The sequence below is a fragment of the Pseudophryne corroboree genome, chromosome 4 (assembly GCF_028390025.1).
Source record: "Pseudophryne corroboree isolate aPseCor3 chromosome 4, aPseCor3.hap2, whole genome shotgun sequence".
Lineage (NCBI taxonomy): Eukaryota > Metazoa > Chordata > Amphibia > Anura > Myobatrachidae > Pseudophryne > Pseudophryne corroboree.
This window is the reverse complement of record NC_086447.1, coordinates 478847771-478867004: the sequence shown is the minus strand read 5'-3', so window position 1 is coordinate 478867004 and position 19234 is coordinate 478847771. Positions and strand designations below refer to the sequence as shown.

The 19234-nt window shown below is 46.3% G+C and overlaps 1 protein-coding gene across 1 annotated transcript in view; it reads left to right on the top strand.

Moving 5' to 3' along the window:
- Positions 1-11505, top strand: part of PREP (prolyl endopeptidase) — a 354821-nt gene extending 343316 nt beyond the window's left edge. The window contains exon 15 of the mRNA XM_063917051.1: positions 10903-11505. Within this exon, the coding sequence (XP_063773121.1) occupies positions 10903-11197 (295 nt within the window). The 3' untranslated portion in view covers positions 11198-11505. The remainder of the gene's footprint in view (positions 1-10902) is intronic.
- The last annotated feature ends 7729 nt before the right edge of the window (positions 11506-19234 follow it).

Here is a 19234-nt window from a genome sequence, read left to right as displayed (position 1 = left end):
AGGACCCATATGGCCTCTGCCGCTCAGACAGGACCTGCTGCAGCAGGGGGCCTGTCTGTTCCAAGACGTACCGCGGCTGCGTTTGACGGCATGGCGGTTGAACGCCGGATCCTGAAGGAAAAGGGCATTCCGGAGGAAGTTATCCCTACGCTAATTAAAGCTAGGAAAGAAGTGAACGCAAACCATTATCACCGCATATGGCGGAAATATGTTGCGTGCTGTGAGGCCAGGAAGGCCCCAAAGGAGGAATTTCAGCTAGGTCGATTTCTGCACTTCCTACAGTCAGGGTGACTATGGGCCTAAAATTGGGTTCCATTAAGGTCCAGATTTCGGCTCTATCGATTTTCTTCCAAAATAGAACTGGCTTCACTGCCTGAAGTTCAGACTTTTGTTAAGGGAGTGCTGCATAGTCAGCCCCCGTTTGTGCCTCCAGTGGCACCGTGGGATCTCAACGTGGTGTTGGATATCCTGAAGTCGCATTGGGTTGAGCCACTTAAATCCGTGGAGCTACGATACCTCACGTGGAAAGTGGTCATGCTGTTGGCCTTGGCGTCGGCCAGGCGTGTATTGGCGGCTTTGTCATGCAAAAGCCCTTATCTGATTTTTTATATGGATAAGGCGGAATTGAGGACTCGTTCCCAATTCCTTCCTAAGGTGGTATCAGTTTTTCATGTGAACCAACCTATTGTGGTGCCTGCGGCTACTTGGGACTTGGAGGATTCCAAGTTACTGGACGTAGTCAGGGCCCTGAAAAGTATATGTTTCCAGGACGGCTGGAGTCAGGAAAACTGACTCGCTATTTATCCTGTATGCACCCAACAAGCTGGGTGCTCCTGCTTCTAAGCAGACTATTGCTCGCTGGATCTGTAGCACGATTTAACTTGCACATTCTGCGGCTGGACTGCCGCACCCTAAATCTGTACAAGCCCATTCCACGAGTAAAGTGGGCTCTTCTTGGGCGGCTGCCCGAGGGGTCTCGGCTTTACAAATTTGCCGAGCTGTTACTTGGTCGGGTTCAAACATTTTTGCAAGAGTCTACAAGTTTGATACCCTGGCTGAGGAGGACCTAGAGTTTGCTCATTCGGTGCTGCAGAGTATTCCGCACTCTCCCGCCCGTTTGGGAGCTTTGGTATAATCCCCATGGTCCTTACGGAGTCCCAGCATCCACTTAGGACGTCAGAGAAAATAAGATTTTACTCACCGGTAAATCTATTTCTCGTAGTCCGTAGTGGATGCTGGGCGCCCATCCCAAGTGGGGATTGTCTGCAATACTTGTTTATAGTTATTGCCTAACTAAAGGGTTATTGTTGAGCCATCTGTTGAGAGGCTCAGTTATATTTCATACTGTTAACTGGGTATAGTATCACGAGTTATACGGTGTGGCTGGTATGAGTCTTACCCGGGATTCAAAATCCTTCCTTATTGTGTCAGCTCTTCCGGGCACAGTATCCTAACTGAGGTCTGGAGGAGGGTCATAGTGGGAGGAGCCAGTGCACACCAGGTAGTCCTAAAGCTTTCTTTAGTTGTGCCCAGTCTCCTGCGGAGCCGCTATTCCCCATGGTCCTTACGGAGTCCCAGCATCCACTACAGACTACGAGAAATAGATTTACCAGTGAGTAAAATCTTATTTATTAGTCCTCCTAAAATAAGGGCTCAAAGGCAACAAAGAAAGAGAAAAGTGAAAAAATATATATAATAATATAGAAATATATACACAAATGTCAATATAACAAAACAATTACTGGCGTAGTAGCTCAATGAGCAAAAATATATATCCGATGTTACAAATAAATTTATTTTTCTTATTATAGTGGCATATGCGCTATGATAGAATATATCTCTGGAAGAAAAAGAAAAAAATAGAAAAAATTGTATGCCGGGCTCTAAATGATTCGATGATAAAATACTAATTATGAAGGATGTACCCTAATGCTTGGTTCCAGGTCCTGTGTATCTGAAAATACCTGCAGTACCAGGTAGCAGGTATTTTCAGTTACACAGGACCTGGAACCAAGCATTAGGGTACATCCTTCATAATTAGTATTTTATCATCGAATCATTTAGAGCCCGGCATACAATTTTTTCTATTTCTCTGACGTCCTAAGTGGATGCTGGGACTCCGTAAGGACCATGGGGAATAGCGGCTCCGCAGGAGACTGGGCACAGCTAAAGAAAGCTTTAGGACTACCTGGTGTGCACTGGCTCCTCCCTCTATGACCCTCCTCCAGACCTCAGTTAGAATATTGTGCCCGGCTGAGCTGGATGCACACTAGGGGCTCTCCTGAGCTCCTAAAAAAAAGAAAGTTTATTTTAGGTTTTTTATTTTCAGTGAGATCTGCTGGCAACAGACTCACTGCTACGAGGGACTAAGGGGAGAGAAGCGAACCTACCTGCTTGCAGCTAGCTTGGGCTTCTAAGGCTACTGGACACCATTAGCTTCAGAGGGATCGAACACAGGGCCCGACCTCGATCGTCCGTTCCCGGAGCCGCGCCGCCGTCCCCCTTACAGAGCCAGAAGCAAGAAGAGTCCTGGAAATCGGCGGCAGAAGACTTCGGTCTTCAAACAAGGTAGCGCACAGCACTGCAGCTGTGCGCCATTGCTTCCCATGCACACCTCACACTCCGGTCACTGATGGGTGCAGGGCGCTGGGGGGGGGGGCGCCCTGGGCTGCAATATTAAGTACCTTGGCTGGCAAAAAAACACATAATATAGTCATAGAGACTATATATGTGTAAAATACCCCTGCCAGATATACATAGAAAAAAGCGGGAGAAGTCCGCCGAAACAGGGGCGGGCTATCTCCCTCAGCACACTGGCGCCATTTTCCCTCACAGCTCCGCTGGAAGGTTCGCTCCCAGGCTCTCCCCTGCAGTTTCCAGACTACATAGGGTAAAAAAGAGAGGGGGGGCACTAAATTTAGGCGCAATATTGTGTATACAAGCAGCTATTGGGAAAAATCACTCAGTTATAGTGTTAATCCCTGTGTTATATAGCGCTGTTGGTGTGTGCTGGCATACTCTCTCTCTGTCTCCCCAAAGGGCTTTGTGGGGTCCTGTCCTCAGTCAGAGCATTTCCTGTGTGTGTGCGGTGTGCCAACATGTTTGATGAGGAGGCTTATGTGGAGGCGGAGCAGATGCCGATAAATGTGATGTCACCCCCTGCGGGGTCGACACCTGAGTGGATGGACGTGTGGAAGGAATTACGTGACAGTGTCAACTCCTTACATAAAAGGTTTGACGACATAGCAGATGTGGGACAGCCGGCTTCTCAGCCCGTGCCTGCCCAGGCGTCTCAAAAGCCATCAGGGGCCCTAAAACGCCCACTACCTCAGATGGAAGACACAGATGTCGACACGGATACTGACTCCAGTGTCGACGACGATGAGACTACTGTACATTCCAATAGAGCCACCCGTTACATGATTACGGCAATAAAAAATGTGTTGCACATTTCTGATATTACCCCAGGTACCACAAAAAAGGGTATTATGTTGGGGAGAAAAAAGCTTCCAGTGGTTTTTTCCCCCATCTGATGAACTAAATGTGTGAAGAAGCGTGAGTTTCCCCCGATAAGAAACTGGTAATTTCTAAAAGGTTACTAATGGCGTACCCTTTCCCGCCAGAGGATAGGTCACGTTGGGAGACATCCCCTAGGGTGGATAAAGCGCTCACACGTCTGTCAAAGAAGGTGGCACTACCATCTCAGGACACGGCCGCCCTAGAGGAGCCTGCAGATAGAATGCAGGAGGCTATCCTGAAGTCTGTATATACACACTCAGGCATTATACTGAGACCAGCTATTGCTTCAGCAGGAATGTGCAGTGCTGCAGCTGCGTGGTCAGATTCTCTGTACCTTAAGACAGGGACACTATATTGCTAACCATAGAGCATATTAAAGACGCAGTCTTATACATGAGAGATGCACAGAGGGATAATTGCCGACTGGCATCTAAAATAAACGCAATATCCATTTCTGCCAGGAACTCGGCAGTGGACAGGTGATGCTGATTCTAAAAGGCACATGGAAGTTTTGCCTTACAAGGGTGAGGAGTTGTTTGGGGATTGTCTCTCGGACCTCGTTTCCACAGCTACAGCTGGGAAATCAACATTTTGCCCCATGTTCCCTCACAGCCAAAGAAAGCACCGTATTATCAGGTACAGTCCTTTCCGCCCCAGAAAGGCAAGCAGGTTAAAGGCGCGTCCTTTCTGCCCAGAGGTAGAGGGAAAAAGCTGCAACATACAGCCAGTTCCCAGGAACAAAAGTCCTCCCCCGCTTCCTCTAAGTCCACCGCATGACGCTGGGGCTCCACAGGCGAAGCCAGGTACGGTGGGGGCCCGTCTCAAGAACCTCAGCGACCAGTGGGCTCGCTCACGGGTGGATCCCTGGATTCTACAAGTAGTATCTCAGGGGTACAAGCTGGAATTCGAGACGTCTCTCCCTCGCCGTTTTCTCAAATCTGCCTTGCCGACAGCTCCCCCGGACAGGGAGGCAGTGCTGGAGGCAATTCACAAGCTGTATTCTCAGCAGGTGATAATCAAGGTACCCCTCCTTCAACAAGGACGGGGTTACTATTCCACAATGTTTGTGGTACCGAAACCGGACGGTTCGGTGAGACCCATTTTAAATTTAAAATCCTTGAACACTTATATAAGAAGGTTCAAGTTCAAGATGAAATCACTCAGGGCGGTGATTGCGAGCCTGGACGAGGGGGATTCCATGGTTTCACTGGACATCAAGGATGCTTACCTGCATGTCCCCATTTACCCTCCTCACCAGAAGTACCTCAGATTTGTGGTACAGGACTGTCATTACCAATTCCAGACGTTGCCGTTTGGTCTGTCCACTGCACCGAGGGTATTTACCAAGGTAATGGCCGAAATGATGATACTCCTTCGGAGAAAGGGAGTTTTAATTATCCCGTACTTGGACGATCTCCTTATAAAGGCGAGGTCCAGGGAACAGTTGTTGATCGGTGTAGCACTAGCTCGGGAAGTGCTACAACAGCACGGCTGGATCCTGAATATTCCAAAGTCGCAGCTGGTTCCTACAACGCGTCTACTGTTCCTGGGGATGGTTCTGGACACAGAACAGAAAAAAAAAAAAGTATTTCTCCCGGAGGAGAAGGCCAAGGAGTTGTCATCTCTAGTCAGAGACCTCCTAAAACCAAAACAGGTGTCGGTGCACCACTGCACGCGAATCCTGGGAAAGATGGTGGCTTCTTACGAAGCAATTCCATTCGGAAGGTTCCATGCAAGGATCTTTCAGTGGGATCTGTTGGACAAGTGGTCCGGATCGCATCTTCAGATGCATCGGCTGATAACCCTGTCTCCAAGGACCAGGGTGTCGCTGTTGTGGTGGCTGCAGAGTGCTCATCTTCTAGAGGGCCGCAGATTCGGCATACAGGACTGGGTCCTGGTGACCACGGATGCCAGCCTTCGAGGTTGGGGGGCAGTCACACAGGGAAGAAACTTCCAGGGACTATGGACAAGTCAGGAGGCTTCCCTACACATAACTGTTCTGGAACTAAGGGCCATTTACAATGCCCTAAGTCAGGCAAGACCCCTGCGTCAACACCAGCCGGTGCTGATCCAGTCAGACAACATCACGGCGGTTGCCCATGTAAACCGACAGGGCGGCACAAGAAGCAGGATGGCAATGGCAGAAGCCACAAGGATTCTCCGATGGGCGGAAAATCATGTGTTAGCACTGTCAGCAGTGTTCATTCCCGGAGTGGACAACTGGGAAGCAGACTTTCTCAGCAGACACGACCTCCACCCGGGAGAGTGGGGACTTCATCCAGAAGTCTTCCAAATGATTGTACACCGGTGGGAAAGGCCACAGGTGGACATGATGGCGTCCCGCCTCAACAAAAAGCTAAAAAGATATTGCGCCAGGTCAAGGGACCCTTAGGCGATAGCCGTGGACGCTCTGGTAACACCGTGGGTGTACCGGTCGGTGTATGTGTTCCCTCCTCTGCCTCTCATACCCAAGGTACTGAGACTAATAAGAAGGAGAGGAGTAAGAACTATACTCATTGTTCCGGATTGGCCAAGAAGAGCTTGGTACCCAGAACTTCAAGAAATGATCTCAGAGGACCCATGGCCTCTGCCGCTCAGACAGGACCTGCTGCAGCAGGGGCCCTGTCTGTTTCAAGACTTACCGCGGCTGCGTTTGACGGCATGGCGGTTGACCGCCGGATCCTGAAGGAAAAGGGCATTCCGGAGGAAGTTATCCCTACGCTTATTATAGCTAGGAAAGAAGTGACCGCAAACTATTATCACCGCATATGGCGGAAATATGTTGCGTGGTGTGAGGCCAGGAAGGCCCAACGGAGGAATTTCAGCTGGGACGATTTCTGCACTTCCAACAGTCAGGGGTGACTATGGGCCTGTAATTGGGTTCCATTAAGGTCCAGATTTCGGCTCTATCGATTTTATTCCAAAAAGAACTGGCTTCACTACCTGAAGTTCAGACTTTTGTTAAGGGAGTGCTGCATATTCAGCCCCCTTTTGTGCCTCCAGTGGCACCTTGGGATCTCAACGTGGTGTTGGATTTCCTAAAGTCACATTGGTTTGAGCCACTTAAAACCGTGGAATTAAAATATCTCACGTGGAAAGTGGTCATGCTGTTAGCCTTGGCTTCGGCCAGGCGTGTGTCAGAATTGGCGGCTTTGTCATGTAAAAGCCTTATCTGATTTTCCATATGGATAGGGCAGAATTGAGGACTCGTCCCCAGTTTCTCCCTAAGGTGGTATCAGCCTTTCATTTGAACCAACCTATCGTGGTGCCTGCGGCTACTAAAGACTTGGAGGCTTCCAAGTTGTTAGACGTAGTCAGGGCCCTGAGAATTATGTTTCCAGGACAGCTAGTGTCAGGAAAACTGACTCGTTGTTTATCCTGTATGCACCCAACAAGCTGGGTGCTCCTGCTTTAAAGCAGACTATTGCTCGCTGGATCTGTAGTACGATTCAGCTTGCACATTCTGCGGCTGGACTGCCGCATCCTAAATCAGTGAAAGCCCATTCCGCGAGGAAGGTGGGCTCTTCTTGGGCGGCTGCCCGAGGTGTCTCTGCTCTACAACTTTGCCGAGCAGCTACTTGGTCGGGGTCAAACACATTTGCTAAATTCTACAAGTTTGACACCCTGGCTGAGGAGGACCTAGAGTTTGCCCTTTCGGTGCTGCAGAGTCATCCGCACTCTCCCGCCCGTTTGGGAGCTTTGGTATAATCCCCATGGTCCTTACGGAGTCCCAGCATCCACTTAGGACGTCAGAGAAAATAAGATTTTACTCACCGGTAAATCTATTTCTCGTAGTCCATAGTGGATGCTGGGCGCCCATCCCAAGTGCGGATTGTCTGCAATACTTGTATATAGTTATTGTTTAACTAAAGGGTTATTGTTGAGCCATCTGTTGAGAGGCTCAGTTATTGTTCATACTGTTAACTGGGTATAGTATCACGAGTTATACGGTGTGGCTGGTATGAGTCTTACCCGGGATTCAAAATCCTTCCTTATTGTGTCAGCTCTTCCGGGCACAGTATCCTAACTGAGGACTGGAGGAGGGTCATAGAGGGAGGCGCCAGTGCACACCAGGTAGCCCTAAAGCTTTCTTTAGTTGTGCCCAGTCTCCTGCGGAGCCGCTATTCCCCATGGTCCTTACGGAGTCCCAGCATCCACTACGGACTACGAGAAATAGATTTACCGGTGAGTAAAATCTTATTTTTTTTCTATTTTTTTCTTTTTTTTCTTTTTCTTCCAGAGATATCATAGCGCATATGCCACTATAATAGGAAAAATAAATTTATTTGTAACATCGGATATATATTTTTGCTCATTGAGCTACTACGCCAGTAATTGTTTTGTTATATTGACATTTGTGTATATATTTCTATATTATTATATATATTTTTTCACTTTTCTCTTTCTTTGTTGCCTTTGAGCCCTTATTTTAGGAGGACTAATAATAAAAGTTATATTTTAAATTTGATAACAAATCTTTTTTCATCAATACAAGTGTGCCCCAGAAGAGACATATAGTCTTTCTTTTTTCTCTTGGTTCCGGTACTATACGGGAACCATCCTTCTCACTTTCGCACATGAACAGATATCACCATTTAAGATGTCACTTGCTGAAAAGTAAGCAGTGGTAATAATGAAAGTGGGCCTGATTCTACGTCAGGCACAGCGGCATTGTTGGGCGCAGTGGAGTGATGTATTTCACCTAGACATGCATCTGAGATGCACTGCCCATGCCTACCAGTTTGTTTGTACAGAGACGCAGTACACATTTAGAATCATGGTAATAGATGTGTATGGGGCCTTCCTGGACGGTGACTGGGAGAGATAAGGGGGTGGCTGACAGACGCAGAGAAATGTTACATCTTATGGGAGTGTCACAGGCATGTTGCTGATAGTGGTTGCATTCATAGATGAAGAACCATTCACATAGGAGGCTATCCAGACAGATAATCTGCACCTGCTATAGGGCTTGTTCGAGTTTCAAGACACGGACATAGATGCAGTTAGGTATGTTTCATACCCAATCATTTCTGGCTTCCACAGGGCATACGACTATGGTGATTTATATCTCGGGTGAGTAATATTTGGTAATAGATTGCAGCACTGGTTTGCAGGTATATAGGGGCAGATTTATTACGCTCAGTGAAGTGATAAACTGTAAGGGGATAAAGTACCAGCCAATCAGCTCCTAACTGTCATCTTTCAAACCCAGCCTGTGACATGGTAGTTAGGATCTGATTGACTGGTCCTTTATCACCTTCCACTTTATCACTTCGCCGAGCTTAATAAATCTGCCCCATAGCCTGGTACCTAGGCCATTAATCATTAGCCCATTGGTCTCATTAGCAAGTCTTTTACATTTTGTCCCCGTCTATAACCACATATTGGAGGGGATGAGCTTATACCCGTCAGAGCAGGGTCAGAAGAAATTATTGGCCAGTGATTTGTTACTATTTAGCATGCCTGTTTGGCTGCCACATCATAGGTGCTTGTAAAGATCATGCATGAAGTCTCCATCTTACTTCCTCGTTCCATATCTGCATGTGAGAATCTTAGCCTTGCTTTAGAGAGGCGCCTATTTAAGGTTTTCCAGTTATAGCCTCTCTGTAAAAAGCGTGCAGATATTTCATTAAGTCTCAGCCGTTGTAGTGGAAGAGTTGTTCCTTAGAATCCTTAAAAATTGTGAAATGGGTAAGCTTTCTTTAAGGTTAATCGGATGGTGGATCCTAGTGTGTAGGAGGATGCTACAATCAGTGTCTTTCTGATGAAGGTAGTGCCCAATCCGTCACCCTCCCAGAAAATAGTAATATCAAGGAAATTCATATATGAATGATGTATCTGACTTGAAAAACAAATAGGGGTATCGAGCTGGTTCAAATAGTCCACTATAGCCATGAACCGTGTATCCGTTCCTGACTAGATAACAAACAAATTGTCAATATATCTCTTGTAATATACAATGTTATCCCCAAAGTTGGGTATGATGTGTGTCTCCTCATATTCCGCTATATATAAATTGGCATAAATCGGCGCCAGGTTCGATCCTATGGCGGTCCCATTGTTTTGAATATAGTATTTCTCATTATATTGGAAGTGAGTTCTTATATAAATTCCAAGCCCTTTTGTTAGCCTCAATACCACTGGTATGTGGGATGACAGTGTATAAGGATGACACATCAAGCGTTGTTAACAGTACTGAATAAAGTAGAGAGTATAATAATTTGAGACTGGACAACAAGTCATTAGTGTTTTTCAAATAACTAGGCATCTTAACCACCAATGGCTGAAAGAAAATTTCAACGAAACGGGCCAATGGTTGTAAAACAGACTTGCAAGCTGAAATAATTGGGCATCCTGATGGACAATCCAATTGCTTATGAACTTTGGGAAGAGTATACAGTATTGGATATACCGATTGCTTGGTGATTTTATCATACTGTTGCTATGTCCTGATGAAAATCCTTACGAGATTGAAACGTCGACATTACACTATGCAATTTACTATGCATAAAAAAATTTCGTACTGAGATGAGGGATTAGAGCAGGAGAGGGGGGAGAGCCGCAGGGAGACGGGGAGGAGCCGCGGGCATATAGGGGAGATCAGCACTACAGCAGGATGTCACACAGCTGCGCCGCTCACGGCAGCTTCCACCCGGCTCCAGCAAGTAAGGTCGCGCTTGCTGGAGCCGGGTGGACACTGCCGTGAGGTCGGGGGCGGCTGTGTGACATCCTCCTGCAGCGCTACTGTAGCGCTGATCCCCTGCGTCTGCCGGCGGCTGTCCTCGCGGCTCCCTCCCCCCCTCTCCTCCTCTGGGTCCCTCATCTCAATTCGACTTGAAAAAGTCGAATTGAGATGAGATTTGAATACGGGTTGTCGGATCCATGGATCCGACGCTAATTGAATATACCCCATGGTCTTTATTGGAGCACCCCACAACTCTAATTCATTTTTGGAGAGTGCAGACACTCTAAACAAATAAATATATATATATATATATATATATATATATATACACACACACAGTATCATTTTTTTTTAAAGTGAGGGGTCACAAAATGTTTCACTTAGTGTGATCACTGTGATGACCAGTTACTTAGGGGTAAATTTACTAAAGCTTCTAAAACAGATCAGATGCTGTCATTTTTCTATAGGCTCTTGAACCTTTTTATCCCCAGGCCCATCTACCCTTTAATCCAACCTTGCTTGGACATGCATGTTTGTGAATGTTCTAGGAATTTCTTTGTTCAGGGGGTGTTTTATTTCTAGTTAATTGATTTTTAAACATATTGATTTTATCATATGTGAGATTCCATGCATGATAGTTGTAATTTACGAGCTTATTACTATATTATGAGAACTAAGTAATGTATCTATCATTACAGATACTCGCCGCTTCATAATGTGAAGGTGCCGGTGGAAGATGGGGGACAGTATCCAGCTACGCTGCTTCTCACAGCCGACCACGATGACAGAGTTGTTCCTTTACACTCTTTGAAATTCATAGCTACTCTACAACACATTGTGGGCCAAAGTCTGAAGCAGACCAATCCACTCCTCATTCACGTGGACACTAAAGCTGGACACGGGGCAGGAAAGCCCACCGCTAAAGTGATAGAGGAAGTCTCTGACATGTATGCTTTCATTGCACAATGCCTACATCTCAGTTGGGTTGAGTAACTAAAACGTATTAGGAATCACTATTAAACAAGGGCTTTTCTGTCACATGAGAAATACAGTATGCTCATATGTAAGAGTTGAAGCTGGATATCATTCCTCTCTGTTACTTGAGATATGCTGTATGAGAAATAGAGATTTCCTTTTCTATAGAGGCATATTAAGGGTGTCTCTCTCTTTGTGTGCTATGTATTTAAGGTGTTGGTCTTAGCCATCTGGTAACTAAGGTACACTTATCTTCACACATTCAATTTGAAATTAAAAATGTCTAAATGTTTGTTACATATCAAATAAATTGCTGCTTCCATTGCTTTCTCTTGTTTTATTTCACATACTTATAATTATTTTCCCTGTCATTCATACATAGCCTATTCCAGAACTCTGTCCTGGCCTGTGAAATACCCTATTGTCCAGTGTAAGTCATGTCTACAGTATTTGCATATGATTCCATACAGAACGTGACATTAGGAAGTGCTCCTCTGAGAAATAAATGATTCCTGTAGGGTCATGGGGCCAGAGTCTACGTTTTTGAAGCATGTAAACAGCTGGAAATGCTAAATGTAAATCATTGCTTTGAAATGAGAGCGCTGCATTTTCATCTGTACTTCAAATGTTACCTTGCCTTATACAGGTTAAGTATCCCATATCCAAATACTCCGAAATACGGACTTTTTTGAGTGAGAGTGAGATAGTGAAACCTTTGTTTTCTGATGGCTCAATGTACACAAACTTTGTTTAATACACAAAGTTATTAAAAATATTGTATTAAATTACCTTCAGGCTGTGTGTATAAGGTGTATATGAAACATAAATGAATTGTGTGAATGTACACACACTTTGTTTAATGCACAAAATTATAAAAAATATTGTCTAAAATGACCTTCAGGCTGTGTGTATAAGGTGTATATGAAACATAAATGCATTCTGTGCTTATATTTAGGTCCCATCACCATGATATCTCATTATGGTATGCAATTATTCCAAAATACGGAAAAATCCCATATCCAAAATACCTCTGGTCCCAAGCGTTTTGGATAAGGGATACTCAACCTGTATTCATAATTCACTGTAAGTTCTGTTTTACGTGAAGATTCATTTGTAAATGTATTGTATGAGGTAAACAATTTAGATTTTTCTTTTGGGATAAATGACCAAATAACAAGGACAAGTTTTATAAAACTGGTAATTGAACTATAAGAAAACACAGATAATTTTCCCAGCACAATATAATGAACCAGTAAATGAGGTTTACACCCTATTTAATAGTAGAAATGCAGAGATCTCCGTTACATACATTTGCAAAGATATGATAAAGCCACGAGCCACTTCACTGCGATTCTGATAAGGTGGTCCTAACACTTCATTATAAAACCCACTTTGGGTCATACATTTGTGTGTTGCTACATGATAATAGCATATATATATATATATGTATATAATTTCTAAATTAAGAGCTAAATTACCTGGAGGAACACAATGATCCTCCAACTTGGCACTACAAGGACCAGCTTGCCCTCCAACCGCTGATCCAATTTAGGTATAAGATAATGTAATCAACGTTACAAAAAAAAAAAATTCACATGTATTGATTTTCTCTTACGTCCTAGATGATGCTGGGGACTCCGTAAGGACCATGGGGATAGACGGGCTCCGCAGGAGACATGGGCACTTTAAGAAAGACTTTAGGAATGGGTGTGCACTGGCTCCTCCCTCTATGCCCCTCCTCCAGACCTCAGTTTACTACTGTGCCCAGAGGAGACTGGGTGCATTACAGGGAGCTCTCCTGAGTTTCCTGTCAAAGTATTTTGTTAGGTTTTTTATTTTCAGGGAGCCTGCTGGCAACAGACTCCCTGCATCGAGGGACTGAGGGGAGAGAAGCAGACCTACTTCTGTGAGTTTCAAGGCTCTGCTTCTTAGGCTACTGGACACCATTAGCTCCAGAGGGATCGGTACGCAGGTCTCACCCTCGCCGTACGTCCCAGAGCCGCGCCGCCGTCCTCACAGAGCCGGAAGATAGAAGCCGGGTGAGTATGAGAAGAAAAGAAGACTTCAGAGGCGGCAGAAGACTTCATGATCTTCACTGAGGTAACGCACAGCGGTGAAGCTGTGCGCCATTGCTCCCATACACCTCACACACGGCAGTCACTGTAAGGGTGCAATGCGCAGGGGGGGCGCCCTGGGCAGCATATAAACCTCTTTCTGGCAAAAATAGGTATATATACAGTTGGGCACTGTATATATAAAGAGCCCCCGCCAGTTTCAGTATATTTGAGCTGGACAGAAGCCCGCCGCCGAGGGGGCGGGGCTTCTCCCTCAGCACTCACCAGCGCCTTTTTCTCCACAGCACAGCGCTGAGAGGAAGCTCCCCGAACTCTCCCCTGCTTAACCACGGTGAAAGAGGGTTTTGAAGAAGGGGGGGGGCACATAATTTGGCGCATTTATATATGTACAAACAGCGCTACTGGGTAAACATATATTTATATAGTGTTTTTTCCTGGGTCATATAGTGCTGGGTGTGTGCTGGCATACTCTCTCTCTCTGTCTCTCCAAAGGGCCTTGTGGGGGAACTGTCTTCAGATAAGAGGATTCCCTGAGTGTGTGGTGTGTCGGTACGCGTGTGTCGACATGTCTGAGGTAGAAGGCTTTCAGGAGGAGGAGGAGAGAATGAGTGTGGTGTCTCCGTCGACAACGCCGGCACCTGACTGGATGGATATGTGGAAGGTTTTAAGTGCTAATGTAAATTTATTGCACAAATGATTAGACAAAGCTGAAGCTAGGGAGCAGCCAGGGAGTCAACCCATGTCTGTCCCAATGTCGCAGGGACCTTCGGGGTCTCAAAAGCGCCCACTATCCCAAATTGTAGACACAGATACCGACATGGATTCTGACTCCAGTGTCGACTACGATGATGCAAAGTTACAGCCAAAAGTGGCTAAATGTATTCGACATATGATCATTGCAATAAAAGATGTTTTGCATATCACAGAGGTACCCCCTGTCCCTGACACGAGGGTACACATGTATAAGGGAAAGAAACCTGAGGTAACCTTTCCCCCCTCACATGAGTTGAACGAATTATGTGAAAAAGCTTGGGAATCTCCAGACAAAAAACTGCAGATTCCCAAAAGGATTCTTATGGCGTATCCTTTCCCGCCTACGGACAGGATGCGGTGGGAATCCTCCCCTAAGGTGGACAAAGCATTAACACGCTTATCCAAAAAGGTAGCGCTGCCATCCCAAGATACGGCTACCCTCAGGGATCCTGCTGACCGCAAGCAGGAGGTTATCTTGAAGTCCATTTACACACATTCTGGTACCTTACTCAGACCGGCGATTGCGTCGGCCTGGGTTTGTAGCGCGGTAGCAGCTTGGACAGATGCCTTATCAGCGGATATTGAGACCCTAGATAAGGATACCATTTTATTGACCCTAGGGCATATAAAAGATGCAGTCTTATATATGAGAGATGCTCAAAGAGACATTAGTCTACTGGGTTCTAGAATCAACGCGATGTCCATTTCGGCTAGACGAGTCCTATGGACCCGGCAATGAACAGGTGATGCCAACTCAAAGAGGCATATGGAGGTTTTACCTTACAAGGGTGAGGAATTGTTTGGGGAAGGTCTCTCGGACCTGGTCTCCACAGCTACGGCTGGTAAATAAAATTTTCTACCTTATATTCCCTCACAGCCTAAGAAAGCGCCACATTATCAAATGCAGTCCTTTTGATCACAAAGAAACAAGAAAGTACGAGGTGCGTCCTTTCTTGCCACAGGTAAGGGCAGAGGAAAAAAGCTGCACAACACAGCTAGTTCCCAGGAACAGAAGTCCTCCCCGGCCTCTACAAAATCCACCGCATGACGCTGGTTCTCCGCTACAGGAGTCCGCCCCTTTGGGGGGCACGTCTTCGACTTTTCAGCCACATCTGGGTTCAATCACAGGTGGATCCCTGGGCAATAGAAATTGTTTCCCAGGGTTACAAGCTGGAATTCGAAGAGGTGCCTCCTCGCCGGTTTTTCAAATCGGTCCTACCGGCTTCTCCCCCGGAAAGGGAGATAGTGTTAAATGCAATTCACAAATTGTATCTTCAACAGGTGGTGGTCAAGGTTCCCCTGCTTCAACAAGGGAGGGGATATTACTCAACCCTATTTGTGGTCCCGAAACCGGACGGTTCGGTCAGACCCATTTTACATTTAAAATCACTGAACCTATACTTGAAAAGGTTCAAGTTCAAGATGGAATCGCTCAGAGCGGTCATCGCCAGCCTGGAAGGGGGAGATTTTATGGTATCTCTGGACATAAAGGATGCATACCTTCATGTTCCCATTTATCCACCTCATCAGGCGTACCTGAGATTTGCGGTACAGGATTGTCATTACCAATTTCAGACGTTGCCGTTTGGGCTTTCCACGGCCCCGAGGATTTTCACCAAAGTGATGGCGGAAATGATGGTGCTCCTGCGCAAGCAAGGTGTCACAATTATCCCGTACTTGGACGATCTCCTCATAAAAGCGAGATCAAGAGAGCAGTTACTGAACAGCGTATCACTTTCACTGAAGGTGTTACAGCAACACGGCTGGATTCTCAATATCCCGAAGTAGCAGTTGGTTCCTACGACTCGTCTGACTTTCTTGGGCATGATTCTGGATACAGATCAGAAAAGGGTTTACCTTCCGATAGAAAAAGCTCAGGAACTCATGACTCTAGTCAGGAATTTATTGAAGCCAAAACAGGTGTCAGTGCATCACTGCACTCGAGTCCTGGGAAAGATGGTGGCATCATACGAAGCCATTCCCTTCGGCAGGTTCCATGCGAGGACTTTCCAATGGGACCTATTGGACAAGTGGTCCGGATCACATCTACAAATTCATCAGTTGATCACCCTGTCCCCCAGAGCCAGGGTATCTCTCCTGTGGTGGCTGCAGAGTGCTCACCTTCTAGAAGGCCGCAGGTTCGGCATTCAGGACTGGATCCTGGTGACCACGGACGCGAGCCTCCGAGGTTGGGGAGCAGTCACGCAGGGAAGAAACTTCCAAGGTCTTTGGTCAAGTCAGGAGACTTGTCTTCACATCAACATCCTGGAACTGAGGGCCATATACAACGCCCTACGTCAAGTGGAGACCTTACTGCGCGACCGACCAGTTCTGATCCAGTCAGACAACATGACCGCAGTGGCTCATGTAAACCGCCAAGGCGGCACAAGGAGCAGAGTGGCAATGGCGGAAGCCGCCAGGATTCTCCGCTGGGCGGAAAATCATGTAAGCGCACTGTCAGCAGTGTTCATTCCGGGAGTGGACAACTGGGAAGCAGACTTTCTCAGCAGACACGACCTGCATCCAGGAGAGTGGGGACTTCATCAGGAAGTCTTCGCACAGATTGCAAGTCAGTGGGGACTGCCCCAGATAGACATGATGGCATCCCGCCTCAACAAAAAGCTGCAGAGGTATTGCGCCAGATCAAAAGACCCTCAGGCGGTAGCTGTAGACGCCCTAGTGACACCGTGGGTGTTCCAGTCGGTCTATGTGTTTGCTCCTCTTCCTCTCATCCCAAAGGTGTTGAGAATAATAATGAAAAGAGGAGTACAGACAATTCTCATTGTTCCAGATTGGCCACGAAGGACCTGATATCCGGATCTACTGGAAATGCTCACAGAAGATCCGTGGCCTCTTCCTCTACGACAGGACCTGTTGCAACAGGGGCCCTGTCTGTTCCAAGACTTACCGCGGCTGCATTCGACGGCATGGCGGTTGAACGCCGGATCCTAGCGGAAAAGGGCATTCCGGATGAGGTCATCCCTACTCTGATAAAGGCTGGGAAGGATGTGACAGCTAAACATTATCACTGTATATGGCGAAAATATGTTGCTTGGTGTGAGGCCAGGAATGCTCCTCCGGAAGAATTCCATCTGGGCCGTTTCCTTCACTTCCTACAAACTGGAGTGAATTTGGGCCTAAAATTAGGCTCCATTAAGGTTCAGATATTTGGCTTCTCTCCCAGAAGTACAGACTTTTGTAAAGGGAGTGCTGCATATTCAGCCTCCTTTTGTGCCTCCGGTGGCGCCTTGGGACCTTAACGTGGTGTTGAGTTTCCTTAAGTCGCACTGGTTTAAACCACTTCAAACGGTGGAGTTGAAATATCTCACTTGGAAAGTGGTCATGTTGTTAGCCTTGGCTTCGGCTAGGCGATTGTCGGAATTGGCGGCTTTGTCTCATAAAAGCCCCTATCTAGTTTTCCATATGGATAGAGCGGAATTGCGGACACCCCCTCAATTCTTGCCTAAGGTGGTGTCATCTTTTCATATGAACCAACCTATTGAGGTGCCTGTGGCTACGCGCGACTTGGAGGATTCCGAGTCCCTTGATGTAGTCAGGGCTTTGAAAATTTACGTGGCCAGAACGGCTAAAGTCAGAAAAACAGAAGCACTGTTTGTCCTATATGCGGCCAACAAGGTTGGCGCCCCTGCTTCAAAGCAGACTATTGCTCGCTGGATCTGTAACACGATTCAGCAGGCTCATTCTACAGCTGGATTGCCGTTACCAAAATCGGTTAAGGCCCATTCCACTAGGAAGGTGGGCTCTTCTTGGGCGGCTGCCCGGGGGGGTCTCGGCACTACAGTACAGCTGTGTCGAGCTGCTACTTGGTCGGGTTCAAACACCTTTGCAAAATTCTATAAGTTTTATACCCTGGCTGAGGAGGACCTCCTGTTTGCTCAATCGGTGCTGCAGAGTCATCCGCACTCTCCCGCCCGTTTAAAAGCTTTGGTATAATCCCCATGGTCCTTACGGAGTCCCCAGCATCCTCTAGGACGTAAGAGAAAATAAGATTTTAAACCTACCGGTAAATCTTTTTCTCGTAGTCCCAAGTGTGGACTTCTTCTGCGAGACATGTATATAGTTTTGCTTACATAAGGGTTATGTTATAGTTTTCATCGGTCTTGGACTGATGCTATGTTGTTTTCATACTGTTAACTGGTTAGTATATCTCAAGTTATACGGTGTGATTGGTGTGGCTGGTATGAATCTTGCCCTTGGATTAACAAAAATCCTCTCCTCGTACTGTCCGTCTCCTCTGGGCACAGTTTCTCTAACTGAGGTCTGGAGGAGGGGCATAGAGGGAGGAGCCAGTGCACACCCATTCCTAAAGTCTTTCTTAAAGTGCCCATGTCTCCTGCGGAGCCCTTCTATCTCCATGGTCCTTACGGAGTCCCCAGCATCCTCTACGGACTACGAGAAAAAGATTTACCAGTAGGTTTAAAATCTTATTTTTTCCTTCACTTGGTGATATATCTTGATCTATTCAGTTAATGATTCTGCACTAGACAATGAGCTATAGCCCACACTATTGGGTCATATAAATTAGACTTGATGTGCTGCTGAGCTGAACTGTACACACATTCACCAGTTACAGTAGCCACCACATCATGCTTTCCTGTGCACCTCGATGGGTGCTAGGTAAAAATCAGCAATGTAGTATTCATTTCCCGTAAGATGCCATCCTGTAACACGATGTACAGCACATCACGGCTAATTAAATTGACCCCTATGAGTTAATAGTAGTAATAGCCAGACATTGGCTGATGTGGATATTTTCATTTTGGCTACACAAGAAAATGGCCATACCTAACAGATCCTCCACATTCCAGCGTATAGTTGTCACTTGCTCACCCGCTTTACTAACATGCCATGTAAAACCCAGGTGATTTTTGGCATTTGTTGCGGCAGTGTGCTGATTTTGGGGCTGCACAGGCAGCAATGTCATGGCAATTTGTTGTGTTGATACATGTGGCCACCTAAACAGAAAACTATACTACTTATTTATCCTTAGTAAGTGCAACATTCTGTTGGTTATTGTCAAAACATATAAAGGTGATGAAGATAAACACAGGATTCAGTTTTGATGGCTAGGTCCAATGTAAGGGGTTGTTTCAACAAATTGTGCTTTATTTCTTTCCTATATTGTCTGACATGGAATATCCTTATATTAACTAGACGGAACAGAAGGCATTTTTGCAACCGAAAAATAGGTGTTATTTATTGTTTC